The sequence below is a fragment of the Tachyglossus aculeatus genome, chromosome 16 (assembly GCF_015852505.1).
Source record: "Tachyglossus aculeatus isolate mTacAcu1 chromosome 16, mTacAcu1.pri, whole genome shotgun sequence".
NCBI classification, from domain to species: domain Eukaryota; kingdom Metazoa; phylum Chordata; class Mammalia; order Monotremata; family Tachyglossidae; genus Tachyglossus; species Tachyglossus aculeatus.
Genome location: NC_052081.1, coordinates 41,477,371 through 41,496,136, shown reverse-complemented (window position 1 = coordinate 41,496,136; position 18,766 = coordinate 41,477,371). Strand labels below are relative to the sequence as shown.

Sequence of the window (18,766 nt, the reverse complement as noted above, 5' to 3'; positions counted from 1 at the left end):
CCTGGGAGTCAGAATCAATCAATCGATCGCATTTATTGAGCGCTTACTGTGTGCAGAGCACTGTACTAAGTGCTTGGGAAGTACAAGTTGGAAGGTTTGCTGCCATTTGTCTGCTGCATAACCTTGGGCCAGTCCAAAAGCCAATGCATCATCTGACTATTCATATCCATGGTGTCCCGGGAAGGGAGGTGGTTCCTTTAGAGGATGTTGCCAACTTGTACTTCCCAAGCGCTTAGTACAATGCTCTGCACACAGTAAGCGCTCAATAAATACGATTGATTGATTTGTCTGCTGCATAGGGTTAGAGCACAGGCCTGGGAGTCACAAGGTTTGCTGCCATTTGTCTGCTGCATAGGGACAGAGCACGGGCCTGGGAGTCAGAAAGTTTGCTGCCATTTGTCTGCTGCATAGGGTTAGGGCACGGGCCTGGGAATCAGTAGGTTTGCTGCCATTTGTCCGCTGCATAGGGACAGAGCACGGGCCTGGGAGACAGAAGGTTTGCTGCCATTTGTCTGCTGCATAGGGTTAGGGCACGGGCCTGGGAGTCAGAAGGTTTGCTGCCATTTGTCCACTGCATAGGGACAGAGCACGGGCCTCGGAGTCAGAAGGATTGCTGCCATTTGTCTGCTGCATGACCTTGGGCCAGTCCAAAAGCCAATGCATCATCTGACTATTCATATCCATGGTGTCCCGGGAAGGGAGGTGGTTCCTTTAGAGGATGTTGCCAACTTGTACTTCCCAAGCGCTTAGTACAGTGCTCTGCACACAGTAAGCGCTCAATAAATACGATTGATTTGTCTGCTGCATAGGGTTAGAGCACAGGCCTGGGAGTCACAAGGTTTGCTGCCATTTGTCTGCTGCATAGGGACAGAGCACGGGCCTGGGAGTCAGAAAGTTTGCTGCCATTTGTCTGCTGCATAGGGTTAGGGCACGGGCCTGGGAATCAGTAGGTTTGCTGCCATTTGTCCGCTGCATAGGGACAGAGCACGGGCCTGGGAGACAGAAGGTTTGCTGCCATTTGTCTGCTGCATAGGGTTAGGGCACGGGCCTGGGAGTCAGAAGGTTTGCTGCCATTTGTCCACTGCATAGGGACAGAGCACGGGCCTCGGAGTCAGAAGGATTGCTGCCATTTGTCTGCTGCATGACCTTGGGCCAGTCAAAAAGCCAATGCATCATCTGACTATTCATAACCATGGTGTCCCGGGAAGGGAGGTGGTTCCTTTAGAGGATGTTGCCAACTTGTACTTCCCAAGCGCTAAGACAGTGCTCTGCACACAGTAAGTGCTCAATAAATACGATTGATTGATTTGTCTGCGGCATAGGGGTAGAGCATGGGCCTGGTAGTCACAAGGTTTGCTGCCACAAGGTTTGCTGCCATTTGTCTGCTGCATAGGGATAGAGCAACGGCCTGGGAGTCAGAAGGTTTCCTGCCGTTTGTCTGCTGCATAGGGACAGAGCACGGGCCTGGGAGTCACAAGGTTTGCTGCCATTTGTCTGCTGCATAGGGATAGAGCACGGGCCTGGGAAGCAGAAGGTTTGCTGCCGTTTGTCTGCTGCATGACCTTGGGCCAGTCCAAAAGCCAATGCATCTTCTGACTATTCATACCCATGGTGTCCCGGTAAGGGAGGTGGTTCCTTTAGAGGATGTTGCCAACTTGTACTTCCCAAGCGCTTAGTACAGTGCTCTGCACACAGTAAGCGCTCAATAAATACGATTGATGATGATGATGATGATGATGATTGATTTGTCTGCTGAATAGGGTTAGAGCAAGCCGAGACTAGATGGCTCCATCTTCACGCCTCCTTTGGATGATTTCTTCCTTTGTCATTGGCAGGCACTGACTGAAAACGTTTGTCTGCGGGGTGTGATGAAACCAATCCAATAATCTGATTTTAACGCCCAACTCCTCCTCTAAACTCCTTGTGGGCAGGGGTCCCATCTACCAACTCTGTTGGAGTGTACCCTCCCGAGCGTTTTGGGCGGGGCTCTCCACAAAGCAAGGGAGCGCTCAGTACATACCAGAGATCATTAGATAACCATCGATAGATAAGCAGTATGGCATAGGGTTAGGGCACAGGCCTGGGAGTCACAAGGTTTGCTGCCATTTGTCTGCTGCATAGGGTTAGGGCACGGGCCTGGGAGTCACAAGGTTTGCTGCCCTTTGTCTGCTGCATGGGGTTAGGGCACGGGCCTGGGAATCACAAGGTTTGCTGCCATTTGTCTGCTGCATGACCTTGGGCCAGTCCAAAAGCCAATACATCACCTGACTATTAATATCCATGGTGCCCCGGGAAGGGAGGTGGTTCCTTTAGAGGATGTTGCCAACTTGAACTTCCCAAGAGCCTAGTACAGTGCTCTGCACACAGTAAGCGCTCAATAAATACGATTGATTGATTTGTCTGCTGCATAGGGTTAGAGCACGGGCCTGGGAGTCAGAAGGTTTGCTGCCATTTGTCTGCTGCATAGGGTTAGGGCACGGGCCTGAAAGTCACAAGGTTTGCTGCCATTTGTCTGCTGCATAGGGATAGAGCACGAGCCTGGGAGGCAGAATCAATCAATCAATCGTATTTATTGAGCGGTTACTGTGTGCAGAGCACTGTACTAAGTGCTTGGGAAGTACAAGTTGGAAGGTTTGCTGCCATTTGTCTGCTGCATGACCATGGGCCCGTCCAAAAGCCAATGCATTATCTGACTACTCATATCCATGGTGTCCCGGGAAGGGAGGTGGTTCCTTTAGAGGATGTTGCCAACTTGTACTTCCCAAGCGCTTAGTACAGTGCTCTGCACACAGTAAGCGCTCAATAAATATGATTGATTGATTTATCTGCTGCATAGGGTTAGAACACGGACCTGGAAGTCACAAGGTTTGCTGCCATTTGTCTGCTGCATAGGGACAGGGCACGGGCCTGGGAGTCAGAATCAATCAATCAATCGTATTTATTGAGCACTTACTGTGTGCAGAGCACTGTACTAAGCGCTTGGGAAGTACAAGTTGGAAGGTTTGCTGCCATTTGTCTGCTGCATGACCTTGGGCCAGTCCAAAAGCCAATGCATCAACTTACTATTCATATCCATGGTGTCCTGGGAAGGGAGGTGGTTCCTTTAGAGGATGTTACCAACTCATACTTCCCAAGCGCTTAGTACAGTGCTCAACACACAGTAAGCGCTCAATAAATACGATTGATTGATTGATTGATTGATTGATGTACAAAGGGAATTGCTGGCCCGAAACTTTTTTCGTGTTTTGGAGACTTTTAGACTGTGAGCCCACTCTTTTAGACTGTGAGCCCACTGTTGGGTAGGGACTGTCTCTATATGTTGCCAACTTGTACTTCCCAAGCACTTAGTACAGTGCTCTGCACGCAGTAAGTGCTCAATAAATACAATTGATGATGATGGGAGTCACAAGCTTTGCTGCCATTTGTCTGCTGCATAGGGATAGAGCACGGGCCTGGGAGTCAGAATCAATCAATCAATCGTATTTATTGAGTGCTTACTGTGTGCAGAGCACTGTACTAAGCGCTTGGGAAGTACAAGTTGGAAGGTTTGCTGCCATTTGTCTGCTGCTTGACCTTGGGCGAGTCAGAAAGCCAATGCATCATCTGACTATTCATATCCATGGTGTCCCGGGAAGGGAGGTGGTTCCTTTAGAGGATGTTGCCCACTTGTACTTCCCAAGCACTTAGTACAGTGCTCTGCACACAGTAAGCGCTCAATAAATACGATTGATTGATTGATTGATTGATTGATTGATTGATGGACAAAGGGAATTGCCGGCCCAAAACTTTTTCCGTGTTTTGGAGATTTTTTTTAACGGCACATCCACCTTCCTTCCAGCACTGGGGTGGACACACGGCTAGCCGGGCAGCCCACCCGAGTCTGTTCCATTTTCCAGAGTGATCTCCATCAATTTTCAAGGAAATCAAAGTACCTCTGGACATCCAGAACATTGATATCCTTTATCCTAACGTCAGGAAAACCAAATTACCAGCCAAAACTCAATTTGGGCTCCGCTGGGGACCGAAAACCTGTTTAGGCGCCCCCCCCCCAACTGTTATTTAAGGTTTACTTGTGGCCCCCAATAGCACTTTGGGGCATGTGTGGGCATCGACAATACCCTCGACCGACGCTCACTCCTCCCCTTGGTGCCCAAAGCACTCATTAGGGTATCCACGGGCACCAGAAATCCTTTTGGACCCTGTAGCCACCTGAAAATCGGTTTTGCGATCGTGGGCACATATCAACAGATTTGTTCTGCCGGGCACACCAACAAAGCGTTTGCTCTTGCAGGCTCCAGTTGGGGAGAGTGATTTTCATTTTAAAAATAGGGAGGCTGTGGGGTTTTGGTTTAAAAAGCCTTCTACAGTTGTTCCTTTTTTTATGAGGAGGACTAGATGTGGAAAAAGGGAGAGGAAGCGCCAGGGAAAAAAAAAGTCTGTCAGCTACTAAGTGCTTGGGAGAGTACGATACAACTGAATTAGCTTACAGTCTAAGGATGCCCACAGGCTCTGTCTCCCTTAGAGGCTTGTGTCCCTGAAAAAAGTGGTTGGAGAGGAGGGGAGAGCTACAGCTTCTATCCTTTCCACTGTTTTACAGTTAATAACTAATAGAAATCATAAAATATTTCAGTAAGAACCCTAAAGGCTTTCCCTGCTCTAATCTTATTTAATGTTCATACCAGTCCTCTGAGGCAGCGATTATTATCTCCACATTCAGAGGCCCAGAGAAGGTGAATGACTTTCCCAAGGTCACACAGCATGTCCGGTAAGTATTGGTAATAGAAGGATTCAAGCCAAGTTGGCCTAAAATACATACAAAGAACCCAAACAATGTCATTCAGAGGCAGAGATATGGTCTACCCAATCTACTGTTCTTTTTTGACAGGGGCACCAAGAATCGTACAAAGAAGCTTTTAAGCTCCTTTTTTTAAATGGTATTTGTACGCTTGTGTCAGGCATTTTACTAAGCCCTGGGGGAGGTACGGGCTAATCGGGTTGGACACAGTCCATGCCCAACATGGGGCTCAAAGTCTTAATCCCCATTTTACAAATAAGGTAACTGAGGCACACAAAAGTTAAGTGACTTGCTCAAGGTCATACAGCGGACAAGTGGCAGAGCTGGGATTCGAATCCAGATCCTTCGGACGCCAAGGCCCATGCTCTATCCACTAAGCCACACTGCTTCCTGTGGGCAAGAATCATGTCTACCGACTCTTACATTGTACTTTCCCAAGCACTTAGTACAGTGCTCTGCACACAGTAATTGCTCAGAAAATAACATTGATCGATCGATCAGTTGATTCCTGTTTGATACCCAACCTCGTGGTTAGGAATGTCTCTTCCCATATCCCTAACTTTTCCCTTTATAACCTATCTGGGACCTACTGTCAATGAATCTATGTAAACTTTCTTGAGCCTTCTAATGATAATTATGGTAATTGTTAAGCGCTATGTGCCAGGCACTGTACTAAGCGTTGGGGTAGATACAAGCTAATCAGGTTGGTCAGGGTCCCTGATCCACGTGGGGCTCACAGTCCATTTTTACAGATGGGGGAACTGAGGCACAGAGAGGTGAAGTGACTTGCCCGAGGTCATCCAGCAGTCAAGTGGCAGGCCAGGATTAGAACCAAGGTCCTTCTGACTCCGAGGCCCCTGCTCTGTCCACTAGGTCACACTGCTAGTAGAAGCCGCATGGCTCAATGGAAAGAGCCCGGGCTTGGGAGTCTGGGGTCATGGGTTCAAATCCTGGCTCCGCCAATTGTCACCTGTGTGACTCCGGGCAAGTCACTTAACTTCTCTGTGGCTCAGGTACCTCAACTGTAAAATGGGGATGAAGACTGTGAGTCCCACGTGGGACAATCTGATCTCCTTGTATCCTCCTTAGCGCTTAGAACAGTGCTTTGCACACAGCAGGTGCTTCACAAATGCCACTATTATCACTCCAGGATTTAGTACAGTGATAAGCTCATAGCAAGTGCCATTAAAAAAAAAAATCCATCTAACACCTCCAAGTTTTCCGAGAATAAGGTGCAAGGAATTAAAGACCCGATCTCTCAGCTGCACAGACTCCCTTTGTGCTCCGGTGTATTTTAGGTAAACTTGACCTGAACCCTCCCATGGCCACTATTTATTTGACATGCACTGAGACCGTGGCCAAGTCACTCACCTTTTCTAGGCCTCTGAACAAGAAGATAATAATCCCTGTCCTGAGGAAGTCAGTTTGGTCTTGCAAATGTCCGCGGGGAGGTGGGAAGCCCCTGAGAACTCCAATCTTCCTGGCTCCTGCTGAGGGCTGGATCCTGGTGTTTTCCAGGGAACAGGTCGTTGACTAAATGAATCACATGCCTTTGGGCTTAATGAGTCCCCACCCATGTCACTCAGTTGATTCATTCTCTTCATTTCAAGACAATTTTGAGGTAGATAGAGACCAGGAGAATAAATGGGCAAGTGGGAGGGAAAGCTGTGAAGTAGCCTAGGATGGGGCGGAGGAGGGAGGAAGTGAAGGCCTGTCACCCGGGACAGGGCCATGGGAAATGGGTGCGACGTGAGAAAAGTACACACGCTGACTCTCCGGCTCTGGAAGGTGCAGGTGACAATGTTACAACAGATGTCACAATGTCACAGCAGCGTGAGGGGGTTAGCTGACTCTGACGAAGCTCCTATTGGATCCCGGTGACTGCCAACTGATGAACCGCCAGGAAGAGCAGATTCCTGAGGAAGCCGGCCCAGGGGCTGCCAATCAATCAATCAATCAATCAATCAATCATATTTATTGAGCGCTTACTGTGTGCAGAGCACTGTACTAAGCGCTTGGGAAGTCCAAGTTGGCAACATATAGAGATGGTCCCTACCCAACAGTGGGCTCACAGTCTGGAAGGGGGAGACAGAGAACAATCCTTTCAATCAATCAGTCAGTCAGTCAATCGGCGGTATTTATTGAGCGCTTACCGAGTGCAGAGCACTGTACTAAGCACTTGGGAGAGTATGCTGTAACAGAGCTGGTAGGCACGTTCCGTGCCCACAAGGAGATTACAGTCTAGATTTTCTTGGGTGTGGCATTTGTTGATGATGGTCTTTGTTAAGCGCTTACTATGTGCCAGGCACTGTACTAAGAGAACTTAGAGAAGCAGCGTGGCTCAGTGGAAAGAGCCCGGGCTTTGGAGTCAGAGGTCATGGGTTTGAATCCCGGCTCTGCCACTTGTCAGCTGTGTGACTTTGGGCAGGTCACTTAACTTCTCTGGGCCTCAGTTGCCTCATCTGTAAAATGGGGATGAAAACTGTGAGCCCCCCGGGGGACAACCTGATCACCTTGTAACCTCCCCAGGGCTTAGAACAGTGCTTTGCACATAGTAAGTGCTTAACAAATGCCATCATTATTATTATGATTATTATTACTAAGCGCTGGGATGGATGCAAGCAAATCAAATTGGACACAGTTCCTGTCCCGTGTGGGGCTCACAGTCTCAATCCTCATTTTTACAGAGGAGGTAACTGAGGTACAGAGAAGTGAAGTGACTTGCCCAGGGTCACTCAGCCGGGATTAGAACCCATTACCTTCTGACTCCCAAGCCCGTGCTCTGTCCTCTGTGCCATGCTGCTCCCCCATTTATTAAGCCCATACTACGTGATAGGCCCTGCACTAAGCACTGGGGTAGTACAAAATAATTGGGTTAGGACACAGTCCCTATCCCAGATCGGGCTTACACTTTTCATCCCCGTTTTGCAGACGAGGTCACCGAGGCACAGAGAAGTGAAGTGATTTGACCAAGGTCACACAGCAGACAAATGGCAAAGCCGGGATTAGAATCTAAGCCCTCTGACCCCCAGGCCTGTGTTCTTTCCACTAAGCCACACTGCTTCTGTAGAAGCAGATTGGGATCCTGAAGGTTGGGATGACAGCTGAGACTCTTAATAATAACAAAAAGTAATTGTGGTATTTACTAAGCTCTTACTACGTGACAAGCACTGGGCTAAATCAGATCAAAAACAGTCATTCGCCTTCTCTGGGCCTCTGAACATGGAGATAGTAATTGCTGCCTCACAGGACTGGTATGACCATTAAATGAGATTAGAGCAGGGAAAGCATTTGGGGTTCTTAAAGAAATATTTTGATGATTAGTCCTATTAGTTATTAACTGTAAAACAGCGCAAAGTCACCTGGGGTTCCCAGTCTAAGGCGGAGGGAGAACAGGGAAGCAGTGTGGCCTAGTGGAAAGAGCCCTGGCCTGGGAATCAGAGGACCGGGGTTCTAATCCCAGCTCCACCCCTGGCTGGCTGTGTGACCCTGGGCAAGTCACTTCTCTGTACCTCTGTTTCCTCTCCTGTGACTTGGTGATTCAATATCTGTTTCCTTCCTCCTACTTGGATGGTGAGCTCCAAGCGGCACAGGCACTGCGTCCAACCTGACTAGCTTCTATCTACCCCAGCGTTCAGTACAGTGCTTGGCGCAGACTAAGCGATTGACAAATATTATTATTCTTCCCATTTTACAGATTAGGAAACTGAGACCCAGAGAAGTTGAATGATTTGCACCAGGTCACAGAGAAGGCATGTGGTGAAACTGGGATTAGAACCCAGGTCTCCTGGTTTCCAGGCCCTGTGGTCTTTCTAGCAGGTTCCATTGCTTCTCTTCATCACCCCAAGGATCTCTGCCGTATATCTGGAGCTGGCTATTTTGCGGACTCCAAGCTTACAAACACAGGGAGAGGTTCGTCTCCGGGCCTCACGGCGCTCAACACTAAACTTTTTGCGTGGTTGCAGCTCCCAGCCCAAAATCGACCTCACTGGCCTTGACGTATTACTTTTTTTAATGGTATTTGTTAATCACTTACTGTGTGCCAGAAACATAGTAAGTGCTGGGGCAGATACAAGGTTATCAGGTTAGATACAGTCCCTGTCCCACATGAGGCTCACAGTCTTAATCCCTATACGACAGATGAAGTAACCAAGGAGCAAGGAAGTGAAGTGACTTGTTCAAGGTCACACAGCAAAATGGCAGAGCTGGGGTAAGAACCCAGGTCATAGGCCCGTGCTCTAGCCACTAGGCTAAGCAGCTTTTTCTGCTATCTCTTATCTCCTCCTACCTCAAGCAAATCTTGTGGCTGCCAGCACCTTAAACTCCCTGATAAAATGTGAGCTAATCTTCCCCTGCTACTCCTCCACTTAGGGAGCATTGGAGAAGTTCTGACCGTTGAACCAAGGAGAGTCCAGCCAGGGACAGTGAGAAGGTAGAGGACTACTTCCTCTAGTGGCATGTATGGTGGCTTATCATTATTATTTTATTATCATGGTATTCGTTAAGCACTTACCTTGCGTCAAGCACTGTTTAAAGTGCTGGGGTGGATCCAAGTTAATCAGGTTGGACCCCATCCTTGTCCCACATGGGGCTCACAGTCTTCAGAAAAGGGAGACCAGATTTTAATCCCCATTCTACAGATTGGCCCGGAGAAGTGAAGCGACTCATCCAAGGTCACACTTACAGGCAAGTGGCAGTCAGGTCCTCTGACTTTCAGGCCTGTGTTTTCTCCTCTAGGGTCTGCTGTTTCGTGATGTCTATTCTATTTATTTTATTAATATGTTTAGTTTTGTTTTCTGTCTCCTATCAATCAATCAATTTATTGAGCGCTTACAGTGTGCAGAGCACTGTACTAAGCGCTTGGGAAGTACAAGTTGGCAACATACAGAGACGGTCCCTACCCAACAATGGGCTCACAGTCTTTTTGGTTTTGTTCTGTCTCCCCCTTCTAGACTGTGAGCCCACTGTTGGGTAAGGACTGTCTCTATATGTTGCCGACTTGTACTTCCCAAGCGCTTAGTACAGTGTTCTGCACACAGTAAGCGCTCAATAAATATGATTGATTGATTGATGTCTGGTGTCACGACAGCCTGCTGTGTTTCAGACCCCTGGTCCTCTATATGTTGCCAACTGGTACTTCCCAAGAGCTTAGTACAGTGCTCTGCACACAGTAAGCGCTCAATAAGTACGACTGAATGAGTGAATGGTCCATGGGCTAATCTGCAGGACTCAATTAAGGCAGCTTCAATGCTCAACCCAGAGCAAGGGTCTGGAATCCTTGGACTTCTGGGCTGATGTTCCCTGTTGGTAATGGGCAGAAAGTAAGAACCCCAAACCTCCCCTCAGGTCCACACTCGATCCAGAATGGTAGCAATCGGCTTGGAAGCAACAGGGTTATTTAGGAGAGGCTGTAGGAAGAGAAAGAAATGACCCTCAAGAGGTTAACAGGTGGAATTGGGACCAGTGTCCAGTGCTGTAAGTAGCAATCATTTTAGATGCTTTAATAATAATAATAATGGTATTTGTTAAGCCCTTACTATGTACCAGGCACCATACTAAGTGCCTTGGTGGATGCAAGCAAATTAAGTTGGACACAGTCCCTGTCTCAGGTGGGGCTCACAGTCTCAATCCCCATTTTATAGATGAGGTAACTGAGGCCCAGAGAAGTGAAGTGACTCATCCAGGGTCACCCAGCAGAGAAGTGGCAGAGTCAGGATTAGCATCCATGACCTCCTGACTGCAGGCCTGTGCTTTATCCACTATGACAGGCTGCTTTAAGTCTATCAATCAATGCTATTTATTGAGCTTAGCAATTAAGGTAGCAGGGCTGAAGTGTCTATACTTTTTTGAGGGTCAAATGAACATGTGCATAAATTTGGGTGAGGACAGCCGTTTTCATGTGTATGTTTTAAGATTTCATAGTTGCTTTTCAATCCCACGTGGACCCATGGGTGTAGTTCACCATCAGTGGTGTCTTCTTCTAAGGAGCAGCGTGGCCTAGTGGAAAAGAACACGGGTTTGGGAGTGAGGACCTGGGTTCTAATCCCTGCTCCATCACATGCCTGCTGGGTGACCTGGATCAAGCCGCTTAACTTCTCTGGGCCTCATTTCCTTCATCTGCAAAAGTGGGAATTCAATTCCTCTTCTCCCTCCTACTTAGACCACGAGCCCCATGTGGGACCTGATTTAACTTTTGTCTCCCAGTGCTTAGTATAATGCTTGGCACATAGTAAGGACTTAAATAGCATTATTATCACCATTATCGTTTCTCAAGGATGAGGAATAACCACAAATAATTGTTTAAATTAATCATTTTTTTATTATTTGTATGTCAACATTTCTAATAAATCAATGTTGACTATTTTGAAAAAAACCCACAAATATATTCACATTATTTTGGTCCTTTTTGACTCTTGGGAACCCATTAATGGCTTTATGTCATTTCCTTTGGCTTTTCAATATTTTCTCGGCATTAATTCAGAGCCCCAACTGGGTTTTTTCCATGAATAGGGTTAATTTCGGGAGGGAAGTATACAAAAAGTCAGTTGATTCTCCCACCTCCCAGACCACTGATTTCGGCCACTCCCTTGCCCAAGCCCAGGTGACTTAATCACCCCATCACAGACGGGGACATAAAGAGGAGGGACCAAGCCAACCCTCGGAAGCCCGGGGAAAATCCGAACGGTCCAGAAGTCCAAACCTCCAGCCTCTATGTCCCCAGAATGCCTTCAGCCCTGGCCTCCTCTTCTCCCGCCATTTTCTGTTTGTAAGCCCTGAGGCCTGCCTCTATGTGCGTGTATGCTTATGGGGGGTGGTGGTACGGACTACGGCCAGGCAACTTCTTCGTTTCAGCTTGTCACCTTGACTCACCCTCCCGGACAATTTCCACCTGCCGCAGAGACCAGAATTGTGATTAAGCAGGCGGTCGGGGTGGGGTGGAGAGCCACTGGACAACAGGAAAGGGCCGCTTTCCAGGGAGAGGAGTCACTTTATCCCATGGAGCTGGGCATTTCCCACTCAGGGGCAGGGTGCTGGAACAGATGACCCCTTTTAATTCTAGGCTCCTGCTCCGGTCAGGGCAGGGGGCTGGGTCCTTCCTGTGCCAAGGATCAAGCTCTCCAGAGGGCTGCCCCAAAACAGTGAGCAAAAATAACGCACCCTCTCTCTGCTTTGGAGTAGTTTCCTGTTGGTGCTTTGATCCTGGAGCATCCGTTTCCTCCCGGCCCCTCTCCCAGCCAGCTGTGGAAATGGCGACCAAGTGGTTGTTTCAGGGGTCTGTGTAGTCCGGCCCCAACCGGGCCCGCCTGCTCTCCAGCTGTGGCTTCTTCCTCTCTCGGCTGGGGTGGATGTAGGGGCAGAGTGACACCGCACCCTCCCCGCCCCGGCACACGCTTCTAAGGCAGCCCAGCTCAGCAGCTTTTGTTTGTTGCAGCTGGGTCCAGCTTTCCTCTCTATCAGGCCCATTTCCCCTCTCAGCAGTGCCCCAGCTGCGTTTGGGCCACAGATCTAATGAGCTGACCCCGGGTGAGCTGCTTTCTTCTCCACGGGCACATCAGAGGGCACAGACAATCCACCCACCCCTGTATTTCACCTCATCACTGTCCATGTGGTTTCTGGGTTGGCTCCCAAAGAGGGGAGGGAGAAGCAGAGGAAATACACCGGTAGCCACCTCAGTTAATCACCCGAGAACAGCAGATCTGCCCCGACCAATCCTACGGTCTGTCGGGATGGAGGAACCGAAACTCCGGAGTTGAAGAAATCGCCAGGGGCCGAAGGGTTCGGCTTCCCAAGAAGACGCCGAGAGGACACACGGATCGGCTGGGAGTATCAACGGTGCCACGAAACTGGGGCCTTGGTGAGGATGAACTTCAAAACCGAAGAGAAGATTTGGGGAGCTTCAGGATTCTCACACAGGGGTTTGATCGGTGGAAAAATCTGGACTTCCAGGGACCTAACCTAAGGAGACTTCCAGACTCTGACCCGCGGACAGATTTTTGGGTTCAAAGGTCAGGTCTGGGGCTCGAGAAAGGGAGATGTGGCTGGCTGGTAGCTTTTAGGTCATTCACATTGGCCTCCTGTGCCAGAGGAGGCAGCTCGGTCAGCTGGGGCTAGGAGGGAGTCCTGGGGAGGGGGTGGGAAGAGGTCATGGCGGCTGGCAAGGACTCTGGGGGCCTGGAGGGGAGTTCACTTGCCCTTCTTGGTGGCAAACTCCCGCCTGCCCTTGCCCTCACTGCCGAAGTTGCGCACCCGGCGGATAGCCTGCAGCTGCCGCTCGATGGTGGCGGCGATGTCCACCCCGTCCGGGATGTGGACGTAACGCACGCTGCGGCCCGCCACGAACAGGTCGTCCAGCTGCGCCTCTCGCCCCCACCGGTCCGTATAGGTCACCTGGTCCAGGCGGATGTTCATGAAGGCGTCCACGTTGGCCACGCGGCCCCGGGCCAGGCTCTCGTCCCGCATGTCCACCGTGGTCACCTGGCCAACCAAGCCCTGCAGCAGGATGACAAGGCTGTTCTCGGCGATGGTGCGCTCCTTGATGGAGTGGCTGACCTCCATCTCACTGGGACTGGACGGGGGGGTCCTTTAGGCAGTGTCTTCTCGCAGACCGCAGGGTCTTGATTCTGAGAAGAGAAGGGGATGGGTTAACGTTGCAGCAGGCGGGACTGAAGATAGACAACGGGAGGACCTGATTGAGAGGGTTAAGGCATGGGAATTGGGGAGGGACCTAAGAGACCAGGACAGGCACATCTTTCTGGGAGGCAGTGAGTTGCTCAAGATTATTTCTAGGTCGCCCATCCAGTTCAAAACTGCTTCTAATCCCGGCTGGGCCAACTGTTTGCTGTGGGACCTTGGGCAAGTCACTTAACTTCTCTACACCTCAGAGTTCCCACCTGTAAAATGGAGGTACCTGTCCTCCCTATTTAGAGTGTGAGCCCCAGGTGGAACAGAGACTGTGTCCAACCTAATTAAACTGTTCTTGCCCCAGTGCTTAGTGTTTGACCCATAGTAAGCACGCAACAAATACCATTTTTTTTTTAAAGGCATCTTGCACCACCTCTCTAGCAACAGCATGAATTCCTCAGCTGCTTCTACTTCAGGAACTTTCTCTGCAACTTTCCTGCCGCAGTAAGGGACGGGCTGAAGTCAGGCTAGTCTCTCTGACCAACACCAGATTTGTAAGTGATTCTCACAGGACAGAGGCGTGCCCAGCCGTTGCTGGGGGCATTTGGGACATAGTTACAACGCATCCCCCCGACACGATGATGGAACCCAACTCTGCCCACTCCTCCTCCCCACCAGTTTCCTGAGTCCGAAGGCCTGTTGGTCCTTGCTAGGAGAGGGCAGCCTGAGGCACGGATATAGAGGCAAGGCTGGGGGTGGTGTCTTTAAAGGTGGTCGATCTGTGGGAGCCCCTTTTTAGGTCTGCTCCCTGCCTTCTGAGGGGATGGGGGCCGCCTCAGCCCTGGCTCTGCTCTCCACCCCCAAGCAGCCTCTCAGTGGCTCCATTCTTTTCCCTTTCCAAGCCCGGCTTCTGTCCCTCGTCCCCTCAACCCACTGCAGGATGCTCCCCAGTTTTCCCTAGTGTCCTCCTGCTCGTCTCCCATACCTTTCCTCCCCCTGATAGACCCACCACGCTGGGCCCACCACGTTGGTCCCTTTTCTGCCTTCCTTCCTCCCTCCCCGGCCTCCAAGGCCCATAGAGACACAGCACAGGCTAGAACGGCCGCTGCCCGAACCCGGCCGTCTAGGCTCGGCTTCTCTGCCATTAGAGGCGCTACATTCGACGCGCTCTTTGGTCCTCCAGGGTCATAGAGTTACCACAGGGGGGGCTGATGACGTCAGGTCACGTGACATGGGCGCTTCGTCCGGGTGCGTGCCCCCCCGCAGGAAACTACAAGTCCCAGACTGCTTTGCGAGCAACTGCTGTAGTAATAATAATAATAATAATAATAATAATAATAATAATAATAATAATAGCATGTATTAAACGCTTACTATGTGCAAAGCACTGTTCTAAGTGCTGGGGCGTTTTCAAGGTGATCAGGTTGTCCCACGTGGGGCTCAGTCTTAGTACCCACTTAGATGAAGTAACTGAGGCATAGATAATAATAATAATGATAATAATAATAATAATAATTATTATTATTATTATCATCATTATCATTATTATTATGACATTTATTAAGCACTTACTATGTGCAAAGCACTGTTCTAAGCGCTGGGGCATTTACAAGGTGATCAGGTTGTCCCACGTGGGGCTCACAGTCTTAATCCCCATTTTACAGATGAGGTAACTGAGGCATAGAGAATAATAATGATAATAATAATAATGATGATGGCATTTGTTAAGTGCTTACTATGTGCAAAGTACTGTTCTAAGTGCTGGGGGGGATACAAGGTGATTACAAGGTGATCAGGTTGTCCCACGTAGGGCTCATAGTCTTAATCCCCATTTTACAGATGAGGTAACTGAGGCATAGAGAATAATAATAATAATAATAATAATGATAATGGCATTTATTAAGAGCTTACTATGCACAAAGCACTGTTCTAAGCGCTGAGGCATTTACAAGGTGATCAGGTTGTCCTACATGGGGCTCACAGTCTTAATCCCCACTTTACAGATGAGGTAACTGAGGCATAGAGAAGTGAAGTGACTTGCCCAAAGTCACACAGCTGACAAGTGGCGGAGCCGGGGTTTGAACCAATGACCTCTGACTCCAAAGCCGTGCTCTTTTCACCAAGCCACGCTGCTTCCCCACATGGCTGAGGGAAATTGCGGGGTTTTCATTGAATAATAATAATCATGGCATTTGTTAAGCGCTTACTATGTGCAAAGCACTGTTCCAGGCGCTGGGGGGATGCAAGGCGATCAGGTTGTCCCACGTGGGGCTCATAGTCTTCATCCCCATTGTAGGGATGAGGGAACTGAGGCACAGAGAAGTTAAGTGTCTTGCCCAAAGTCACACAGCTGGCAGTTGGTGGTGTCGGGATTTGAACCCATGACCTCTGACTCCAAAGCCCGTACTCTTTCCACTGAGCCATGCTGCTTCTCTCATCCAACTGTGAAGGAGTGCAAAAGGTTATTTGGTTCCACACCTCCAAGGAAATCGCTTATGAAAATCTCCATGAAGGGACACTCTCCCACCTCCCTTGGTTACTTGCCACCATCAATGTCTTCCTTTACTACAGTTTTCTCAATTTATAATAATAATAATAATAATAATGATGGCTTTTGTTAAGCACTTACTATGTGCCAAGCACTGGGGGGGATACAAGGTAATCTGGTTGTCCCACATGGGGCTCACAGTCTTAATCCCCATTTTACAGATGAGGCAACTGAGGCCCAGAGGAGTTAAGTGTCTTGCCCAAAGTCACACAGCAGAGAAGTGGCAGAGCCGGGATTAGAACCCATGACCTCTGACTCCCAAGCCTGTGCTCTTTCCACTGAGTCGTGTCTTCTGTGGACTCAAAAGAATAGCAACTCTGTGTTTTCCAGATATTAACCTTTTAGCTATTGGCTCCTCCTAATAACCAGAAGAAGAATAGGACAATCGAACAACATCCCTTTTTAAAAATAGTATTTGTTAAGTGTTTATTATGTGCCAGGCATTGCTCTAAGCACTGGGATAGATACAAGGTGATTAGGTTGGACACAGCCCCTGTTCCACACGGGGCTCACAGTCCTAATTCCCATTTTACAGATGAGGGAACTGAGGTCCAGAGAAGCGAAGTGACATGCCCAAGGTCACACAGCAGACAAGAGACAGAGCTGGAATTAGAACTCAGGTCCTTTTGATTCCTTGCTCTATCCATTAGGCCACACTGCTTCTCATCCTTTTCCTGCCTTCTCTTCACCTATTCCTTTTAATTAGTATTTCTGCTTGAATCTCTTCCCTGGGGAAGCTGGCCTTATTCTGCCCTTGCCCTTTAACGTGCTTGGAAAAATAGCACTGTTTTGATCTTTTCTTGCCAAATTTGTGCCCGGGAACCTCTCCCTTAGATTTCTCTCACGTAACCTCTCTCCCTGGGTTACATGTGAGCTTTTCCAGGGTGGAGTTTCCAGGGCAATACGATATATAATCATTTTTACTGAACTTTTAAGAGGCAGCAGAATCCAAAGGGAAGAAATCAGGATTTTGGCACATGTAAGTTCTAAATTCAGTTCTGCTGGCCTTTTTCTGTAATGCAATAGCTGTAACACAGAAAGTATGCATTAAAGGTATGAGTCCTGCAATGCTGGTGATCCCATAATATTTTGGGGCTACATGGGACGCCTCATGGGACGTAGGTCATTATTTAGAATTTATTACTTGTGAGATTTGGGGACTGCACTATCACCGACTGTTCAAAACCAACCCGAAAAAGAGCCGGGGGGCTCGAGGAAGGGGCCCTGCTGTATAGAGTCTCTTAGTTTTCTTTAAAAGGACCCCACAGCCCAAAGTTGGGGTTCAGAAAATATTCCCCACGGTTCTAGGCAGGCAGAGTGGAGGTGATACTCCCCTCCCCAGGGCCCTCCCTGACCTCACCATTGTTATTATTTCTGCATCTCTCTGTTCCCTTTCCATTACTGTGCAAAGGAATTTTATTTTCCCCGAGGAATGAAGTACCTCTTTAATGATACATTTATTTAACATGAAAAGCTTTTTGTTTTTTGTTTTTTAAAAGAGTACATATGCACCTGAATCTCTGGCAGTGCTCTGATATAGGCTGGGCAGCCTCTTCTCATTCTTTCCTATTTCATGAGCGGCCAATCTGTGCAGAACTCTGAACTGGGCTCAGATTTTTTTTTTCTCCTCAATTCCAAGGCCTAGAAGGTCCTTTTCAGAAAGGTCAGCAGAGCTCGCTGGGGTTTGGAAAGGGCACTTTTCTGGCTTGTATACAATGCTGGGAGAACCACGCAGGAGCACTTGAACTTGAATTGAAGACCTGAATTCTAATCCCAGCTCCATCACTTGTCTGCTGTGTGACCTCGGGCAAGTTACTTCACTTTTCTGAGCAAGTCACTTCCCCTTCCTTGAGCCCTAACCCTAACCCTAACCCTAGCCCCATATTTGGACAGGGATTGCATCTGGCCTGATTAACTTGCATCGACCCCAGTGCTCAGAACAGTGCTTGACACAAAGTAAACACTTACCAAATACCCTAAGAAAAATTAAGCGCTTACTGTGAGCAGAGCACTGTACTAAGTACTGGGAGGGAATACACAAGTGGGAATTAGACATGGTCCCTGTCTCTCGGAGGGGTTGAGCGGAGTTCTCTTTCCCACCAGCTTCTGTAGCACTTGGGGTTGACGTTCCGATTTAGGACAGGCAAAGTCAGGAAGCTGCTTGGTGCCCCTGGGCCCGAGATTTCCAACGCTTGCATCACACATGATGGGGTTCTTCAACGGTTTCCTGCTTGGTCCATCTGACTTCTCCTCGGAAGAAAACTGATGGCCTTAAGATGGCTGGAGACATTTTGCTGCCCTCAAACCAACCAGTTTCTCATCTGAGAGAACACAGGCTCTGGAAACGGAACTACGTTTTGAGAATACAGTGGGTGCAGCAGATCCTTTAAATTGGCCTTAATTTGGCTCCGAAACTTAGATGGGAGGCAGACACCATACCTGGCAGAAGGAATTCCACAACCTAATACCCGTCCAGGGGCCATTTAGTGACAGGAATATTACATTAAAAGGGAATTAGACCAACATCGGTGTCCTCTGGGATTTCAGGATGGAAAAGGCTAGGTTGTGAAGGAGGTGAAGGAGGGGTCTAGGAGAGGAACAACAGCCATGCTAAAGAGCATAATAATGACAAATATGATATTGGGTAAGTGCTTACTACGTACCGAGCACTGTACTAAGCTGGGATACTAGATGATTGAGTTAGACGCAAGGGCTCACAGTTTAAGTAATGACAATAATAATAATAACAGTATTGAAGTGCTTCCTAGGTGCCAAGCACTGTACTAAGCATCAGGATAGAT

At 48.7% G+C, this 18,766-nt stretch overlaps 1 protein-coding gene across 3 annotated transcripts; it reads right to left on the bottom strand.

Moving 5' to 3' along the window:
• Window positions 1–11,102: 11,102 nt before the first annotated feature.
• On the bottom strand, window positions 11,103–14,496 carry LSM10 (LSM10, U7 small nuclear RNA associated). 3 transcript variants are annotated; one of them, XM_038757834.1, is made up of 2 exons: window positions 14,427–14,496; window positions 11,103–13,416 (listed from the first exon to the last, which is right to left on the bottom strand). In XM_038757834.1, exon 2 carries the CDS (start codon window positions 13,349–13,351, stop codon window positions 12,980–12,982), a length of 372 nt encoding a protein of 123 aa, XP_038613762.1. In that variant the 5' UTR covers window positions 13,352–13,416; window positions 14,427–14,496; the 3' UTR covers window positions 11,103–12,979. The 3 variants fall into 3 exon arrangements, with proteins under 3 accessions (XP_038613762.1, XP_038613761.1, XP_038613763.1); XM_038757833.1 differs by having other exon boundaries at window positions 14,403–14,457; XM_038757835.1 differs by lacking the exon at window positions 14,427–14,496 and adding an exon at window positions 13,821–14,241.
• Window positions 14,497–18,766: the final 4,270 nt, after the last annotated feature.